The sequence below is a fragment of the Mesoplodon densirostris genome, chromosome 6 (genome assembly GCF_025265405.1).
Source record: "Mesoplodon densirostris isolate mMesDen1 chromosome 6, mMesDen1 primary haplotype, whole genome shotgun sequence".
In the NCBI taxonomy this organism is placed as follows: Eukaryota; Metazoa; Chordata; class Mammalia; order Artiodactyla; family Ziphiidae; genus Mesoplodon; species Mesoplodon densirostris.
In genome coordinates, this window is record NC_082666.1 from 19,292,694 (window position 1) to 19,312,297 (window position 19,604).

Consider the following 19,604-nt stretch of genomic DNA (forward strand, 5'->3'; position numbering starts at 1 on the left):
AGCACTATCTTAAAAGTACCAAAGTGTCAACCATTCATTCACTAAATATTTTTTCAGAGCTCGGTAAGCTCCGTGTGAGTTATTAAAAATCCAGTGATGAATACAACAAACGTGTTCTTACAGTCACAGAGCTTATCTGCAAGTTTCTGTACAGTTTTTATTAAGCACGAAATTGGTGGAAAACGTGAATGATTGAGGTATCATGCGCTTTAATAATGAGGAAAGTGTCAAGTATGTAGTATTTGTTTAGATGTGTGCATTAGCTATTGAACCAAGAGGAGTGTGTGGGCAATTCTGTCATTCAGGCACCTTTCATGTCTCACCTTGAACTGTCAAGGACTCCCTCTCTCCTGGTGCCTGGTGTTCTCAATACCAATGCCCCTTCCTCTCCCAAACAGGCCTGGATGCGCCCAGAAATCTCCGCCGCATCTCCCAGACAGACAACAGCATCACCCTGGAGTGGAGGAACGTCAAGGCGGCCACCGACAGTTACAGAATTAAGTACGCACCCATCTCTGGAGGTGACCATGCCGAGGTAGAAGTCCCCAGGAGGCAACAAACCACAACCAAAACTACACTCAAAGGTGAGCTCCACATCCCTGACCCAACTGGCCCTGGGGGCATGTCCCCCCCCATTGCAACCCTCCAGAGAGTGAAAAAAAAATGGTTCCTGGCTACCCATCTCACTTGGGCATCAGTGAGTCAGGCTGTGAAACAGTCCAGACATTGAGAAATCGTAGCCTTCAGGGACCCGTTCAGGGCCATTTTTATGGCCTTCTGAAAGTCTGTCCAGTTTTGGGCTGAATCTCAACCTGCATGTTCTCTCTTAGGTCTGAGGCCAGGAACTGAATATGGTATTGGAGTGTCTGCCGTGAAAGGGGACAAGGAGAGTGACCCAGCCACCATCAATGCAGCCACAGGTGAGGCCCGCCTGGATTCCCACCTCCACGGGACTAGCACCAGCAGACACAACAGGGCCCAGAAGGCAGGAAACCTACTTAAAAAGAAATAGTAGATGCCCAGGGGGAAGTGGGGCTTCCAGGATCATCCAGCCCAGATGTCCACATTCAAAAGTAGCGTAAGCACTCCCCATGTGAATGATCCTAATGCTACTCTCTATGCAGGAAGCGGGGACAGGGGATATTTTACAAAAAATTGGAACCAGACTTTATAAGAGATCGACAAACTTTTGAAAGTTGGCAACCGATTCCATTTTTTATAAACCACTGAATAATCAAAACACATCTGGGGGCTTTTCTCTTAGCAAACACTTAACTTGTATTGCATACCCTCATCATATAAATTATAAGTGGCAGGCATGTAGTTTAAGGCAATCTTTGCTCTTACTTATTGCATCCTGCAGCTCCAGCCTCTGAGTGAGGATGCTGAGGGGCTACATGATTTGAGGCCACTGATTCTTTCTGCAAGTTTGTTTGTTTTTTCTGGAAAATTGGTTAAAAAAAAAAAAAAAAAAAAAAAAAAACAACTCTTCCCTTTACCTCTCCGCCAGCCTCCTGCTCATCTCCCCCAGGACTAGGATGATAAGGGTGGCTGGTGTGGGGAGATCATTATACAGGGTCCAATGCTCAGCACTTATACATATTCTTTTTTATCTTTTTATTTGGGGTAATTGTAGATTCACATGCAGTGTAAGAAAAAATACAGAGAGATCTGTACCCCTTGTCTAGTTCCCCCCATTGGTAACATTTGTGTAACTATGGAAAACTATCACAACCAGGAAACTGACATTGATACAGTCTATCAACTTTATTCAGATTTCACTCAGCTGTGTGTGTGTGTGTATGTGTGTGTGTTTAGTCCTATGTTATCACTTGTAGATTTTGGAAGCTACCACTTGTTATCACTTGTAGATTTTGGAATCTACCACTACAGACACCAAATAGTTCCAATCCCAAGGGTCGCTCTTGCTACACTTTTCTACAGCCAAGGCAACTCCCACCCTCCCCTTCACCTTAATCCTTGGCAATCACTGATCTGGGTTTCATCCAATTTTGTTATTTCAAGAATGCTACATAAAAGGAATCATACAATATGCAACCTTTAGAGATTGGCTTTTTCACTAAGAATAATTCTCTTGAGATCCATCCAGGTTGTGTCTTGTATCAATAATCAGTTCCTTTTAAATGCATTTAATTGAGTATCACTTCATGGTATGGATATATCACTATATTATTTTTAATCTTTCAAAAACACAGTGAGGTACCGTACAATAACAGCATCTCACAAAGGTGAAAACTGAGACTCAGACAGCTGAGTCACCTGAAGCCACACAACGCTACGGCAGACCTAGAACTGTAGTCCACAACCAGCTTTCAGCCCCAGAAGCAGTCCTGCCCTGTAAGCCTGAAGGGTGTTCAACTCTCTGTTTTCCTCCCAGACCTGGACGCGCCCAGGGACCTTCGGGTTTCTGAAACTACGGAGACCAGCTTGACCCTGCTCTGGCAGACGCCACTGGCCAAGTGTGACCGTTACCGCCTCAACTACAGTCTTCCCTCGGGCCAGCCAGTGGAGGTGCTGCTCCCCAGAGGCATCACCTCCTACATCCTGAAAGGCCTGGAACCTGGGCAGGAATACACCATCCTCCTCATAGCAGAGAAGGGCAGGCACAAGAGCAAGCCGGCACGGGTACAGGCATCCACAGGTGAGGTCAGCCTCTGAGCTCTCGCCGCACCCTCTGTTGCTTCTGAGGTTGCAGACCCATCAGCCAGATTGTCCTCAAATGAGAAGACCACGTGGGAAGACGTGGGGATGTCTCTACTCATGACTGCTCTAAATCCCATTTGAAAGAGTTACTTACCTATCTCTTCCTCTGGTCAACTGACTCACCAACAGCAAAGTTCCCTAGCTGGGCAATCAAAGTGGTTTTTAAATATTTCCTCCCAGGAGAACTTAAAGCATCAAAGTTTGTGTTTGTCTTTGGTTCTTTTTTTCTTAATTTTGTGCATTTCACAGAATCTTTTAAATTTTTCTCATTTTCCTCCCTTTTTAGCAAAATTAATTAACTTTTCATTTTTTTGAAGATGACCAAGATGTTGGGAATAATTCCTTGGTTTTTTCCCATTAATTGGTTTTATTCCAGGTCTTTTGCTTTCCTCTCAGGTTACCTGAAACATTGCACACGGTCCTTTGAGCCTTCCACGGTGGCCTTCTCATTTTCTCTTGGTCATTAAGAGGTGAACTTTGTTTTTCCATGACAGCTTAATCCTGACCTCCAGTATCCCTTCTAGCCCAAGTATCCTGTTCTTTGTACCTGCTTCCATATTTTCTCAATGGCTAAATTGAGAAAAAAAAATCAGTTCTTCCTATATGAAAATATACACATTTAACTTTGGCCCCCAAATATTCAAGAAGTTCAGGGGAAAAATGATAATTCTTCAGGGTCTGACAAGTAATAGTCTTTAGTTTCAATTTAATAAGTAAGTATGTATTGAGAACCCACTGAATATATTGTAGTATGCTGATATTTGAGGGGGAAAAAATGGGTTATGTACTTAGCACTGCTATTCTGACTCATGTGCACTTACTCGCAGTCCCTGGGGGAAGACCAGATGGTCAGAATGTTAGACAGCACTCAAGCAAGGAAAGGGAGTGAATGGGGGAGTCAGGAGCAGCCAGGGACGGTGTCTTGGCAGAGATGCTATTCCAGCTGAGTCTCCATAAGCAGAAAATGTGTTGCACTGATGGGCATATTTGGAAATGCCTTGAAGCGTCTTTGTCATTTATGGATACTTTCACATGCATGTAACAGAAATCTCAAATAACAGTCACTTAAGCAAGATACAAGTTGGTTTCCTCTCATAAAATAAGTCTGAGGTTAGGTGGTTCAGGGATGGCACAGCAGTTCCAAATTATCAAGGATTTGGGCTCCTTCTAGCTCTCTGTTCCACTAGTCTTAGTCCTTGGCTTCCATTCTCAAAGTCACCTCCATGTCACAATATGGCTACTTCAGTACAGCCTTCACATTTGTGTTCTAGGCAGCATGAAGGAGGAAGAACCAAAACCAAAAAAAAAGTAACTCCTAGATGAGAGTCTTTCTGGAAACCTCACCAATGACTTCTACTTGCATTTCACTGGCCACTTCTAGCTGTAAGTAAGTCTAGGAAAGGTAGACTTCTGGCGGAGCATGTTGCCGCCCACATAAAATTGTGGTAGTTTGTAAGGAAGAGAGAGAGAAGGGGTATTTAGTAGACAAAGAGCAGCCTCTTCAGAAAGTCTAAAGTGAGCTCAGGTGGTCAATTCTGTTGACTCTGTGCATGGACTGCTTCCCACGCAGCTATGAGATGATCATCAAGGATGCTCGGCAGGGGGAAGGGGTGGGGGTGAGGGTTGGGGGGTGGGTAGCTTGATCATAGATGAGGGGGGAGGGGAGAATAAATTGGGAAGAAATAAATCTACGGTAGAGATTTGAATGGTTCAGCTTTATAAACATGAGCTTGTTATAAGATGCGAAGGGACCACAAATGAATCAGAGAAACAAGAGAGGGAACTTCTTCTTCTCTTCCCTCCTACTCTTCCTCCCTCCATCTCTCTCTTTCCCTCTCTCTCTCGCTCTCCCTCTCTCTTCACTTTTCCCTGAGTTTTACAAATGCTAGATTAAAGAGAGTTTCCTATCTCCACTCAATCATCTTACCCTCTGGCTATAGCCACTTTAATCTCCTATCTCCAGCAGGGAATCCCCAGGCTTTAGCCACTCAGGGAGATGAAAGCTTTCAAGTGAATCACAGGCTGGAATTAACTTTGTCTCTAACTAAGAGCCCAGTTTTGGCATGCCAAGGGCTCAGTGGTTTCATTTCCCCAGCCGTGCATCTTTAACACTGTTTCAAAGAAATCACGTTGTATATTTAAAGACATTCTTCATTACAGGAAAAATGTGCAAAGTCCCTTTTATGGGCTCTTCCCCCACTGTCTCTAGAATATTTCTCTCTATGGCTTTCTCCATAGAACTATTTTATTTTATTAAAAGTGAGGTGGACATTTCTCTCCATCTCCTGAAGTCTATCTTCCCAATAAATATCTCCTACAGTATCCTCCCAGTAAATATCTCCTTCATCTACTCAGCCAATAGTGCACTACAACCATGCTCCGTGCTAAGTCCTGGGGATACTACAGCAATGAAGACAAGTCTGTGCTTCCAAGGAGGTAACAATCTAGTAAACAGACACCTTCACTTGCTGTAACTAGGGGTGTGGGGTGCAGTGGGAGCACGGGATGCCTTCTGAGCATCAGGATAGGCTTAACGTGAGAAGAAGTTTTGGGACACACACGGAAGAGGCAAGCAGGACTATGCTGTGGAAGGTGTAAAGAAGCAGAAGCCCAGGCACCTGGCCTTGGGAAGCACATGGGGAGAGAAAAGAAACAGGAAAAGTGGGAGCGCTTAGAGGAAGGTACCATGTGGTTATGAGTCCTGAAATGTCAGAGGGTTGTAGGTTCAAAGGTCAGAAGAAAGGGATTCCCAGCTCTGCATCACTTGATTCTTAATAGCAGAAGTCTGCAAAGTGTCGCTCATTGTCTGTGGGTTTTACAGAGAAGATGTGAAATTGGCTGCCCCAAAGCATTCTTCCCAGAGAATTCCAGGGCTCTAGTCATGGCGTTGAGCCAAAGCGCAAGCTGCTTGATGCAGCAGCAAGTTAAGTTAAAAGTATGCATTACCTAGCTGCCCATCACACCTGAAATACAATGCAAAGACCCTATCACAGGCTACACAGCCCTACAGAGTCTGGTCCTTCCCATCTCTCTGACCTCACTCCCACTACTTGTCCCCTTGCTCATTTCACTGTGGTCACCCTGGCCTTCTCGCTGTTCCTTAAGTATGCCAAGCCTGCTCCTACCTTAGGGCCTTTGCACATGCTACTCCTGCTGCCTAGATACCACTCTTCTCCCCGTTCTACACCCAGCACCTCCCTCATTTCATTCCGCTCAAGTCTCATCTCAACAGACCTCTCTGTCAACCAGTCTAAAACGGTGCCCTATCCTGATTTACCCCTTCATGCTGCTCCGGAGTTCCTCATGACACTTGCCTGATATCACTTTCTAGCTGGTTTACTTACCTATGGCCTGCCTCCTACTTCTAGCCAGAAAGGACCCTGTCTCATTCATTCAGTGCTGCAGCCCCAGTACCTTGAACACAGCCAAACACGTGGCATATGCTTCATGAGCATCTGGGGACTCCAGCTCCTCCAGAGGCAGTATTTCCACTGAATCTTCTGATCTTTTTCTTTCACCTCTGTATCAAAGGCCCAAATTCTCTCTCTTAAGGATTAAGGGAAGGGAAGTCATTCTCCTGGAGTCTTTAATTAAGCTTACTCTGGATGAAAATGGAAGGAAAGAAAGAAGGAAGGATGGGAGGAAGGAGAAAGGGACGGAGGGGGGAGACAGGAAGGAAAGAAAGAAAAAAGTACTATCCCTGTTAGCACTGAACAAAATGAGTATGTGCCAGGCATCTCCCCCTCTGGCCCCATATTTGTTTTCTAATAAACTCAACAAAACCCTGCTTGAAGTGGAGGCCATGATTTTCTCTGAGCAGTAAGGGACATAAAGCAGGGAGGATATGCAGAAACACAAGGCCAATAAAGCATCCTCCCACACCGCGTAAGACTTGACAGTGATACCCCAGTAATTCTCAAGGGTTTGGGAAGCAGAGAGGTGGAATTTTGCTTTTAGCCACAGCTGCAAGTAATAGAAAACATTCTGCTCTAATTTTCCATTTTGATTTTCTCATGGAGCAAACTGAAATTTAGTCAAATATCTATCCATCCAACAAGTATTTATTTCTTACCTGCCATGGGTCAGGCAGCGCTGGTATAGAGAAGAGAAAGACACAACCCCTCCACTCAGGAAATGATACACATTGCAGTGAGAATGAGAGAACCAAAACCAAAATTATAGGAACGTAACTAGTCTGCTTAGAGGAAAGTGTGGGAAGCTACAGGAGCACAGAGGCAGATACCCATCCCAGACCCGAGCAAAGTGAAGGCAGCGTATCAGAGAAGGCTTTTTGGAAGAGGTGATACTTGGCTGAATCCTTAAAAAGGAAAATGAGTTGGGCAAGTGGAGAAGGGAGTAACGACATTTCCAGCTGGAGGAACAGTATGTGAGAAGCTCAAAGGCATGAGAAACTTTATGTTAGTGAAACCACCAGCTATACAGTCCTGCTGTGTGATGGAGCTGGGGATAACAGGGTACAAGGTTACAGACATTATCAGTACCATCTACAAAGGGCAGTGAATATCATGCTGAGGGGCTTGGGTTTCATTCTTGACAGTGTGAAGAGTCACCAGAAAGTTTTAAGGCAGGCAAGGCTTTTAATTTCAATTAACTTTACAAGATGAGATCCAAGCAATTTAATCTACCCTTAGGGGTCCTGAGGCTTGAATTTGGCCATCCCGCTGCTGTTGGAGAATCACTCTCTGTCCCATCGGTGAGCACTAAAAGTGGATTCCTCATCAGTCAGCACTTGGTAATTACCATCTACAAGACGGTGGAAATCTAAAGATTTAAAGTTGGCACAGCCAGAAATTCCCCCAGGCCAGCTGGTCAACTCACCATGAGCACAGAAATGGGATTTTGAAATTCTGATTTCCCAGGCCCACTGACATTGTTCAGAGGGTAGATGCCAGTGCACAGCTGGAAGAAAAAGACAACAGCCTTTTCATAAAGAAAGGCCAAGAAATTCAGTATGGAACTACACAACGGAAACACTGGGCTTCTGGGGCAGTAAGCCCACAAGTGTGTCATTTGCTGTTGAAATGCAGAGTCCGCATTGATGTGAAGCCTCTGATCTCCATCTCGACTGTTGTCTGCTGTATTTTTATTCACGTTTTCCCCTCTCTTTTCATAATTCTTACCTGCCTCCCTTTAATTTATCTACTGATTTTATTCATTGAAGTTACACCTTTTACTTATCTGTCTAGCATTTGTTTAGTGAAGGGTTTTGGGTCGGGCACCAAAAGCACCCACCCAGCAGTGGTCACGGTCACAGCACTAAATATAACTGATTTTTTTTTCTTGATCTGCCTAACCCCCTCCCCACACACACACACAAAAAGTGGAAGAATAGGCAAAAATTTTGGTGGAAGTATCATCACCATGACTATTACCATTTACTGAGCAACGTGACATTTTATGAAAATTACTCTATCCACTGTAAGAAGAGATGAAGCAGGATGTGAAGGACATTGTATAAAGTATCCGCGGCTTATAAAAAAAAGCTGATTTAAAGAAAACAATGGTTCTCATGAGGAAGAGACATTTTCTAATGTGGATCTCCTCCTCTCTCCGACCATCTTGACTACAACGGCTTAATAGACAATCTGTAACCCCTCCATAACCCCTCCCTCCCCCAGTTAGGTAATTTCCCCACATCTCTTGCAACCTGGTACCTGAAATCTCTTTCATGGAAAAAAATATGCTTTATGTCATAATCAGAGAAAGAACTTAAAAGGCAGTTAGTTACCTGAGAGGAAACACTGACTTAATTCACACAAGGGGGGTCAGCTATCAATGTCAGCTAAGTTCTTGACAAGAAGTTTTGACAGCAGCAGGAGAAAAAAAATAAGAAAGTGGGATAAAAAGGAGAGTTTATGGGCCACAGAACTGATTTCCTTAACTTTACAGTTTGGCTTAGATTGGTTTTTGTCTGATGTCTCTTCATGCATGAGGGCTCTTGGGATATTGGAAAAGGACACACTCCTGAGTTTAGTTGTGCTAAAATCCCAAGGTCAAGGAGATAATTGCTACAACTGGAGCACTGCTCCTGGCCTCACAAGGGCCGCTGGGTTAAAAGATAGCTGATCTTTTTCCCTTTCTTTCCCCACAAGCAGATACATCACTTGGAGCTTGGGGCCCTCTTTTTCTCACCTAGACCATGTTTGTGTGGTTAAGAACTGCTATGGGGTCTTGGATAAGGGCCCCAGGACACAGATTTGGGTTGAATGAGGAGTCTGTAGAATGAAGGTCAAGGTCAGGTATGGCAAACATTTTCTGAAAGGGCCAGAGAGTAAATATTTTAGACTTTTCAGGCCATATGATCTCTGTCTCAGCTCTTCTACTGCGCCACTGCAGCACATAAGCAGCCATCAGCAATATGTAACTGTGCAGGCATGGCTGAGTTCCAATGAGATTTTACTTATGACATCAAAATTTGAATTTCATATACTTTCATCTGTCGTGAAGTATTCTTCTTTGGATTTTTCCAACCATTTAAAAATTTAAAAACTGTTGTCGGCTCACGTATTACCAAGAGAGGCAGCGGGCTGGATCTGACCCTCAGATCATAGTTGGCAGTCGGCTGTTCTAGATCAAACAAGATTTGGAGGAGTGTCAGCTTTGCCAAAATGGAACAATTACGAAGAACCTTCCCCAGAATGTAGAAAAGTCTGAATCAAACAGATTCTTGAAAAGAAACATTTTCCCCTCTGAAAGGATATCTTCTATCCAACTGCAAGCTAAGATTTTCAAGTGAGACCTCTGCTTTAATGGACAGATGGGACTGATTTGAAATGAGCAGCCAATGTGAGGCATATAGAGAGATACAACTTGTTCACCTAAATGAGCTCAAGGCAGTTCTTACTCTGTTGTTTAGAGGATCTGTTTCCAGAGAAAATCCTTTCTTCCTAGGTGATGCAAAGTCCATTTAGGCTCAGCCCTGGGCAAATGTATCACCTTGAAGGCGTATGCATTCAGACAAGTGAGTGTTCTGTGCTTTGCTCATTCTAGAGATGAATAAAGACGGCAAATTTTAATTGAGCTTAGTAAGCTATTTCTCCCAGGGCCCCTCAGTCTTTCTTTCTATCCAATGAGGGACAGTTTTGCAAAGACTCAGTGACTTCGCTCAGGACAGGCTTACTTGTACTGTGTTAATTTATCTCTGATCCTTCTGAAGTGGTTTATGTAAACTGATTTGAGCCCCAGAAACTGACAAAAATCCCAACATAAAGAGACTATAAAACATGCCTTCCAGGAGAGATTGAGGATGCACGGAAAGGAAGAGAATCTAAGAGGAGGCAATTTCCTCAAAATACAGAAGGCTGGACGGCTCAGACCAAGAATCCCAAGAGTAGCCGAAGGCCGTTCCTATGATCTCACCTTTAAGAAGAGAGCCGCTTTCCAAAGTGGAAACTGCAGCCCAGAGCAGTACTAACACAGACGTGTAGCATTTTCCGAACCCACAGGACACTGGTCAGTAGAAAAACACCGTATTCAAAAGACAAACCCAAATACACAACAAGGCAAAATAAGTATTCTATTGATTTTTCTGTTGGTGTTTTGATGGCAACAGCATGGCTCAGGGATGCAGGTGGCCCTGGGGCCCCCATGGCCTCGCAGCATTGGCAGTGGGTTTGCCATTTCTGAGTTCCCAGATGGAAAGCATTTCAGGAATGATGTAACTGACCCCGTCTCTGTCATTATTCAGACCACGCCCCTGAAATGGAAAACCTCACCGTGACCGAGTCTGGCTGGGATGGCCTCAAACTCAACTGGACCACAGCTGACCATGCCTATGAGCACTTTGTCATTCAGGTGCAGGAGGCCAACAGGGTGGAGGCAGCTCAGAACCTCACGGTGCCCGGCAGCCTGCGGGCTGTGGACATCCAGGGCCTCAAGGCCGCCACCCCTTATACAGTCACCATCTACGGGGTGATCCAGGGCTATAGAACACCGATGCTCTCTGCTGAGGCCTCCACAGGTACCTCTTACCTTTCTGTCTATAGCTTCTGCTTTTCCCAACAGGAACCTGCCCAAGGATAATCAGACGCAACTCGTTTTTGAATAGATTTGAGTACCTTCAGTTATAGCACTGTGGTGCCTAATGATGGGAAGAAATCAAGACGCACAACTCCTGGGGTAGCTTTCACACTGCACCCCATGTGAACCACAGCCTCTGGGGCTGTGCACAGCCCAGCCTGGGGACTATACACACAGCCCCAATGGCAGGGACCTTTGGCTTCACAAACAGGCTCCCTCCTGGTGAGGGATGTTAAGGCATTATATTTAGAAGGAAAAAAAAATAATAATCTCTTTGTCTGCCGGAGGCTAGGGCAATTCCTTAATGAAATAAGATCACAAATGTTTTCCTATGCCTCACCCCCTTGGCTCTATTTCTCAAATTTAGGAAGCTGCATGGTTATCTAAAGAAAGTCACTTTTTTTTTTTAAAGTAATATAAAGCCTATTCTTTCGTTAAGGAGTCCCTGGATCTTGGTGTGTGATTTGATTGTTAAACTAGTTCTTTGTCCTTCTCCAGGAGAAGCTCCCCATTTGGGAGAGGTCACGGTGTCCGAGGTGGGCTGGGATGCCCTCAAACTACACTGGACGGCTCTGGAAGGAGCCTACGAGCAGTTTCTCATTCAGGTGCAGGAAACTGACACAGAGGAGGCAGCCCAAAACCTCACTGTCCCGGGAGGACTGAGGTCCGTGGACCTGCCTGGGCTCAAGGCAGACACTCACTATAGCATCACCATCCGTGGGGTGACTCGGGACTTCAGCACACCCCCTGTCTCTGTTGAAGTCTTGACAGGTATTCTAGGCTACTTCATTAATTTGTTTCCTCCCACTGTCTCTGCTCAGGAGGCATCAACGCTCTTCCCTCCTCTAACTGGGTTCAGCCCCTACCCCAGTGGGAAATACCGGTGAATCATCCCTGCTTCCATACAAAGGTCCTGTCCCTTATTTGGCCGAGTCCTAGTCCTAGCATGGTAGCCAATTCCGTGGAAAGTTCCACCTACTCTTCTTTTATATAAATTGAGGTGACTTTTCTTTTAAAGCAAGTTTCAGTCGTAATAGCTAGGAAGTTGGAAAGCACGCTCTGCGAGTGGGGAAAAAAAAAAAACAAACGTTGATCTGAGCTCATTTTAAGAATGCATCAGAGGACTCCCCAAAGCACCATTTGTATGTCAAGAATGGAAGTTGTGAACAATTCTGAGAACTGTTTCATTTCCAAAGGCTGACTAGAAAAGCCCTGGCTTTAGTGCCAACAATTAGAGTGTCCTCAACTCCTGCTGTAAATCATGCATCTGTGATCAATACTCACCAAACAACTCACCCCAACCTCAGCCAAAATGCCATCTCGCCTGAATCCCAGCATGCAACTGCCTTTTTTTAGTAACTCAGCAACTCTGTCTTCTTATGCAGAGGAGGTTCCAGATCTGGGGAACCTCACGGTGACTGAGGTTAGCTGGGATGCCCTCAGACTGGACTGGACCTGCCCAGATGGGATCTATGAGCAGTTTGTCATTGAGATCCAGGAGGCTGACCAGGCCCAACAAGAAGCTCACAGTCTCACGATTCCTGGCAGCCTGTGCTCCGCGGAAATCCCGGGCCTCAGGGCTGGTACCCCTTACACAATCACCCTGCGCGGCGAGGTCAGGGGCCGCAGCACTCAACCCCTTGTTGTGAAGGTCATCACAGGTATACGACCCTCCTCGCAGACCAGGGACCTGATTGTGTCAGCCAGTTCACTGGAATAGAGAAAATTCCCCATGTATCAGGGCCCTCTCTCAAAGCTGTTGGCAGGCAGCGTGAACACAAGCTCTAACTCCAGAGGGTGTGGGTTGGAATTCCACCTTTCTGGCCGAATATTCTTGGGTATCTCATTGTTCACCTCTGAGCCTTCATTTCTCACCTTCAAATCAGAGATAATACTCCTACCTCAGAACACTGGCATGAGCAGTCAATGAGATAATGAACGAAAGCACATAGCAAAGCACCCCTCCTGTAGTAAATTTTGAATGCCAAATAGCTAAATTTATCAGATAGCAACATATCATAATATAAATAGCATAAACAGTAGGGCTGTGACACAAGAATAAGGTCAGAACTTTCTAGAGAAATCTTATCATGAGTGGCCTCAGAGTCACTTACTGCCATCCATCTGGTAGTCAGACCTCCACAGAATAACCTTTGAAATGATTTATCATCTTCTGCTGAAGTTAGCCAAGTCTCTCTCTCCTTAACAAGGCAGGGCTATTTCTACGAAAGGAGAGTCACGTTTGACTTCAACAAAGTTTTTGATTCAGTTTGCAGAGGAAAAACAATTCATCTCAATTTGTCCCCTGAAGATGCGCAACTCCATCTGTAATAGAAAACTCTGTGCTGGTCATGCGGTTTCTAGAAACAACTCTAAAAAAGGCCATGGGAAAATGAGCCTGATCTGGGGGAACAGGGTTTTTATGCTGGGCCCTAAGCCCATGCCCTTCTCTACACATACTGTGTTTTGAAAATGCCGCCCAAATAACTTAATCAAATGAATTGTTTTCCTTGCTCATACATACCAAATAAATCTGGCCCTTGCTAGAAACTACACACGATTCCCCAGATAAGAAAAGTAATGTTGCAATACACCTAAACCGGCCAAATTATCAATGGCCTGTGTTTCCCAGAATATTGTCAAACCAAACAAGAGCAAAAGGGGCCTTTGAGACACATGGGATCTGGGAGCAGGATGCTAATGATCCGCATCTGTAGTTTGTAAACTTTTTGTTTTTAGCAGCAAATTCCTTTTGCACGTGAAATCTTACAAGGAGCCCCACTATAGGACAGATAAATGAACAGCTATTCTTGGTGAGCTGGGAAGGAGGAGAGGGCTGCCCATACCCATGTCCCCAACCCAGTTCTTCCATAAAAGGACCAGTTCTACAGTTTGAATACAGCCCCTCTAAAAGGTCAAGTGTGCCCAGACTCTCCTTGCGCACTGAATCCTGGAATATCTCACACTCTTTCTGGGGGAAATCTTGCAGATATTTTCTTTTCTGACTTCACATCCATGGCCACTTCAGCCTTAAAAAGAGAGGCTGGGAGATTGCACTTAACCCTGAGCAGCATTCCACTAAGTAGTGAGTGTTTCCATATCCGGAACCCAAACTTTCTAAACCAGCAATGACTACATTAAATTTCCTTCCTACCTTGGAGAGAAATGAATAGTGGGCCCTGCTCTGCACCAGCTGCTGAGCAAAACATAATCACTTTTAATGAAGAGTAGGCACCAACGGCCTTGTCTGTGATGCAGACATTCTTCAATCAGACACAAAGTGCTATCAGGAGAAGGGGGGAGGGGAAATGCGAAGCCAAGAATCCAGTACCGTACGGAAACTTTGATCTCTGAAGGATGAGAAAAGTCCAAAGATAAAACATTGGACTTGTCCAAACCTGATTCAGCACATGCTTTATACACCCAGTCAGACAGCCTGTGGCCAGCAATGAGATGATCTCCCAAAGCCCAGTAATGAGACGAAGCAGGTAATTCTCTCCCACGTGACCAAGAAGTTCCAAGGAGAAACATCGAAACAGTGATACACAGCTCTGCATTCTCGGAGCCAACCCACTGAGGATAGAAAATATTAGGGACAAAAATTCCAGGAAGCTCCAAAAGGCAAAACTTGAATTTGCCATGTGCTGGTAACTGCACACATAGCATTTACATTGCATTAGGTATTATAAGTAATCTAGAGATGATTTTGTAAAGTATACAGGAGGATGTGCATAGGTGATATGCAAATACTACACCATTTTATATGCATTCTCAGCTTGTTACCTATGGGGGTCCTGGAACCCATCCCCCAAGGGTACCAAGGAACAGCTGTGTATCTGTTAGGCTGCCATTTACCAGGTCCTCACTATGTATCAGGTGTGATGTCAGGTATGTGTCAGGTATAAACTCAGAGGTTTATAAATATTATCATCCAATCATCACACATTCCAATGAAATGGTGCTGTCAGCTCCAATTGAAGATGAGGGGCACAAGGCTCAGAGATGACCTGGGTGACATGCCCAAGATTACGCAGCTAGCAAACATCGGGGCTGGAATTCTAACCAAGGCCCATCTGCCTCCAAAGCCTGTCCTTTTAACCAACTCCTACTTCTCTTACCCTGACCCACAATCCCACATTTTCCATGGGCCTTTAGGGTGCTAGTCATGCAGGATCCTCAGAGACCTCCCAGCAGTGGGTTGTCAGCGGTCATGACGGCATTGCCATCTCAAGGATGGACAGTGTAGATGTTCCCCTTTCGGACCATCTTCAACTCCTGAAGAAAGCTGTGGCCAGATTACCGCAGTTCAAACGGGAAGCTCCCCGAGACCAAGAATGACCACACACACAAACACAAGAAACTCTCTTTCCCCTTTCTCTCTTCCCTAGAGCTGGGCTGTGGGACGTTCGGTTTCTTCGCTTTCCGTTTGCAGCACTGACAAATTCCTCTCTGTCCTTCTTCAGCGGAGCTCCCCCAGCTGGGACACTTAGCCGTGACCGAGGCTGGCTGGGATGGCCTCAAACTCAACTGGACCACAGCTGACCATGCCTATGAGCACTTTGTCATTCAGGTGCAGGAGGCCAACAGGGTGGAGGCAGCTCAGAACCTCACGGTGCCCGGCAGCCTGCGGGCTGTGGACATCCAGGGCCTCAAGGCCGCCACCCCTTATACAGTCACCATCTACGGGGTGATCCGGGGCTATAGAACACCAGTGCTCTCTGCTGAGGCCTCCACAGGTACCTTCCTCTCCCTGTCCATGATGCTTTCTCTCCAAGAGGCGTGTGGGGAGCCAGCTTCTGTCCATATCTAAATCCTTTCCATGTGCCCGTCGGCTACTGAACTTGCATGCTCACACACCTCCCTAGGGGCTGTGCCTTGGTCCAGATGCCCTTGACATCTCAAGAATGAACGTGCAGGTGCTACCTTTTCTGACCTCTAGCCTCTAGCCTCTCCCAGACCTTACCTATCCAATCCTATAACTACATCTCTGCTAAAGGATGGCTTTCCATTTCACGAGACAGCCTGATGGTCTTAACTCTTCTCTCCAGTGCTTGGCTATAACTAAAAGCCGACCCTTCCGATGTGTGAGTTCTGGTGGAGCGCAGATTATTTACCTCAGAGAGGCTTTTTGCTAGTTGCAAATGGTGCTTTACTATCCCAGATCCCTCAAGGCTATGGGCATGTGGTTCTTGCATTTAAAAGAAATGTTTTAATTTAAATGTTTCTTTAAAATGCACGGAGTATAATAAGAGAACTGAATTACCTCCTCCTCCGGGCAATTCTCTCAGATACTCAGTCACTGTTAGAACATCAAATTAGCAAATAGCTAGACCAAAAAAGAAAAAAAACAAAACATCACACAATTATGACTGGAGACAGTACCAAAGAACAAGCCATTCATTAGCAGAAGGACACACAGCAGCATTTGAAACAAAGAATGTCCCGGGCTCTGAATGTCAAAGATCTGATGCCCTTTTTGTTCTTTTAATCGAGAATTGCTCCCTGGACTGTTGGCCTTTGCAGGGCACACTCTCAGTCCGGACCCAGGAGGGCGCATTATAGTTTACTCATCACTCTGCTCCAGTGACAGGGCATTCAGTGTTTCCCTGCAGCCTGCTCAAGAGCCCAGCCCTCCCCAGCACTGGTTTCCATGTTTCATCTTCCCGTGTGCCTCCATTGGTGTGAAATTGAACAGAGGCTGTCAGGTTTGGTTTTGCATATGCCTGCCCCGTTTTCCTATAATGATTGCAGCTAAACTTTTCTGCAAACCTGTGTGTCCTAGTGGATTCTAGCAAAAACGTAGCTCTGCATTTTAGCCTCAATCATTTCAGTAACTCTCGCTGAGATAAGCACACAGCACAGACAACTGCTGCATGAATGGTGACCCTGAAATGCCTAAAAATTGCAGCTGAGGCTGCCCTGGATGGACTCAGGGCTCTTTTATCTAACATCCATAAACAATCCCTTCTCAGAAGGCAAAGAAATCACCCGCCACTTTTGATCTTTCCTGAAGATCTTGCGGTTTGGGTGTTCTTAGTATTTTTATATGTTTTTTTTTTTCTTTATAAGGATAGCAACATTCTTGCTCCTGACAAGTTGGTCTGTGGGGAAGAAAGGCCATAATTCCATCTGACCTGCGTTTCACCAGATCTCTTGGGACGTGAAGTCTTTCTCCTGCCTGGCTGGAGAGGCAATGCTAGCTTTTCAAATCTTGCTTCTGCCTGCCCTCTGCACGTTTTATTCCTGTTGCTCGGAGAACCGCTGGTAGGGTCATCTCTGAGACAAAATGTTACTTCTTGGCCAAACAGGGTTGCCTGATGGCCTTGTCCTGGCTCAGTTCTCTTGGTTGGCAATGCAATACTAGCTTTCTTGGCCCATGTAGAAGCAGTTAAGAAAAGACAAGCTGGGCCTCCCTGGTGGCGCAAGTGGTTGGGAGTCCGCCTGCCGATGCAGGGGATACGGGTTCGTGCCCCGGTCTGGGAGGATCCCATATGCCGCGGGGCGGCTGGGCCCGTGGGCCATGGCCGCTGAGCCTGCGCGTCCGGAGCCTGCGCGTCCGGAGCCTGTGCTCCGCAACGGGGGAGGCCGCGACGGTGAGAGGCCCGCATACCGCAAAAAAAAAAAAAAAAAAAAAAAAAAAAAAAAAAAAAAAAAAAAAAAAAAAAAAGAAAAGACAAGCTATTGTAGCAGAATATGAGAACAGCTGGCCCTTGTCAGAAGTATGATGAAAATACCAAGAATTACACTGACAAATTGCCAATTCCCTTTAAGTCACAAAATCAGAAGCCTCAAGGTACCACCTTGGGAGGGTAATGGCGTCAGAATTATTTAGTCGTCATCTGAACAGATGGGAGGTCCCTCAAGGCAAAGGATGTCTGCCGGCTGGAGCCAAGTACTCGTGGTCTCCTGAGTGCAACTGAAGAGACTAGAAGCCGCCAGCGCTCGTATCTTTCGACCGATGGCCAGCATCCCTGAGGTGTGGCTCCCAGAAGCATCTGGGCTTCAACAGAACAGGTCCTGCTGCCGTCACTGGCCAGGTCTCCTCACACACGCCAGATCTCGGCCAGACCCTGATCTTGTGTGGCAGCTCCAGAGCAGGGAGATCTGATTGCCATCCCTTCCTTTTTGTATTTTTCTTTTAATCGATCCCCTCTTTCTCTCCCATTGGCACTGACTGGTAACATCTCTTCACGTCACCCTAAGCCTGAACTGTCGGATCTTTCTAGCTGGCTATGGTTCTGTTAACAACTGCAGTCTTCAAACCCAAACGCCATGATTAACTCAGATTTATTTCTTTCTTCTCTCCTACCCCTCCTTTTTCAGCCGGAGAACCTGAAATTGGAAACTTAAATGTTTCCGACATCACTCCTGAGAGCTTCAATCTCTCCTGGACAGCTACCGATGGGGCCTTCAAGACCTTTACCGTTGAAATTATTGATTCCAATAGGTTCCTGGAAACAATGGAATATAACATCTCTGGTGCTGAACGAACTGCTCACATCTCAGGGCTCCGCCCTAGTAATGATTTTGTTGTCTACCTGTCTGGACACACTCCTGGCATCCGGATCAAAACCATCAGTACCACGGTCACCACAGGTACATGCACATTCGCCCGCTCCTAACACCCTCTCTCCAGAATCTGTTTTGCAGGGCAAAGCCGCTCCATCCTGCCCAGTGACGCACAGGCCACAGGGCACTAACTGTTCCGTGACACTAGGCTGGAGCGCTATTTAACATAACTCTCTTCCAGCAGCAGCCCAGATGGGGACTTTCCTAATTTATCCCTGACCAGGACATTGGCAGCATAAAATGTAGTTTGGTCCAGAATGCAAGCTGAATCTGGAGAAAAGAATTCTCCTCATCAGTAGCCAAAAAGCCATGAGGAGAGATGTCCTTGACTTGGAAAGACGTCTATATTGGTCAGAGAGGTCTTAAAAATTATATTGTGTGTTATCCAACTGTCTTTGCCTTTTCCTAGTGCCTTTGACTTCCTAATACCCAAATATTCCAATGATTTAATGAAACTGAATTGGGCAAGTGATGAGGAAGAGCAAAGATTACTCATCACATGAGTGCACGAGGAAGTCATGCCATTCAGACCACTCCAATTCCAATGCCATCTCTAGGAGAAAAGACCAGAACATGCCGGCTTGCTTCCAGAACAGTGAATGGTAGATGGCAAAAATAAAAGTAGAGTTAACTAAGGAACTTGGTCAACAAAAGAGTGAACTGCTTTCACTAAATCCGCGGTATCTGTGACATACACGCTATGGGAAGTGCTCTCTGGAATGCAGCAAAAGAGAATTCTATGTGAATTCAGAAAGGAGAGCCTTGTCCATTCAAAATAGCATTCTTAGCACATTTTGGACAATGCCTTCTCTTGAGAGATAAAGTTAGACATCACAAACTGAAATTTAAAGTTATTTGTGGAGTAAGCACAGGAGAGTCTTTTCTTCTTGATCACAAAAAGGGGTTCCATATTCTAGGGGAATTCAAGAAAAGGGTTAACATTGTAGTATCAAAAGCATCTATCGGGCTTCCCTGGTGGCACAGTGGTTGAGAGTGCACTTGCCGATTCAGGGGACACGGGTTCGTGCCCCGGTCCGGGAAGATCCCACATGCCGCGGAGCGGCTGGGCCCGTGAGCCATGGCCACTGAGCCTGAATGTCCGGAGCCTGTGCTCAGCAACGGGAGAGGCCACAACAGTGAGAGGCCCGCGTATCGCAAAAAAAAAAAAAAGCATCTATCATTTAAGTCACTCACAGCTGAGGGAGAGTCTGTCCTCATTCTACATGAGTCTACAAAGTGTTATCAGCGTGGACCATAGGAAAAGCTGTGAG

General features: G+C 45.7%; 1 protein-coding gene across 6 annotated transcripts in view; it reads left to right on the forward strand.

Annotated features, from left to right (window-relative positions):
* TNC (tenascin C) overlaps window positions 1-19,604 on the forward strand; it is a 94,737-nt gene that overhangs the window by 40,827 nt on the left and 34,306 nt on the right. For 2 of the 6 annotated variants that reach the window (XM_060100642.1, XM_060100643.1), the window contains exons 8-15: window positions 399-584; window positions 831-920; window positions 2,399-2,662; window positions 10,433-10,705; window positions 11,263-11,535; window positions 12,150-12,425; window positions 15,228-15,500; window positions 18,088-18,360. In XM_060100642.1, the coding sequence (XP_059956625.1) occupies window positions 399-584; window positions 831-920; window positions 2,399-2,662; window positions 10,433-10,705; window positions 11,263-11,535; window positions 12,150-12,425; window positions 15,228-15,500; window positions 18,088-18,360 (1,908 nt within the window). The remainder of the gene's footprint in view (window positions 1-398; window positions 585-830; window positions 921-2,398; window positions 2,663-10,432; window positions 10,706-11,262; window positions 11,536-12,149; window positions 12,426-15,227; window positions 15,501-18,087; window positions 18,361-19,604) is intronic. The other 4 variants (XM_060100644.1, XM_060100645.1, XM_060100646.1 and 1 more) reach the window with 2 other exon arrangements.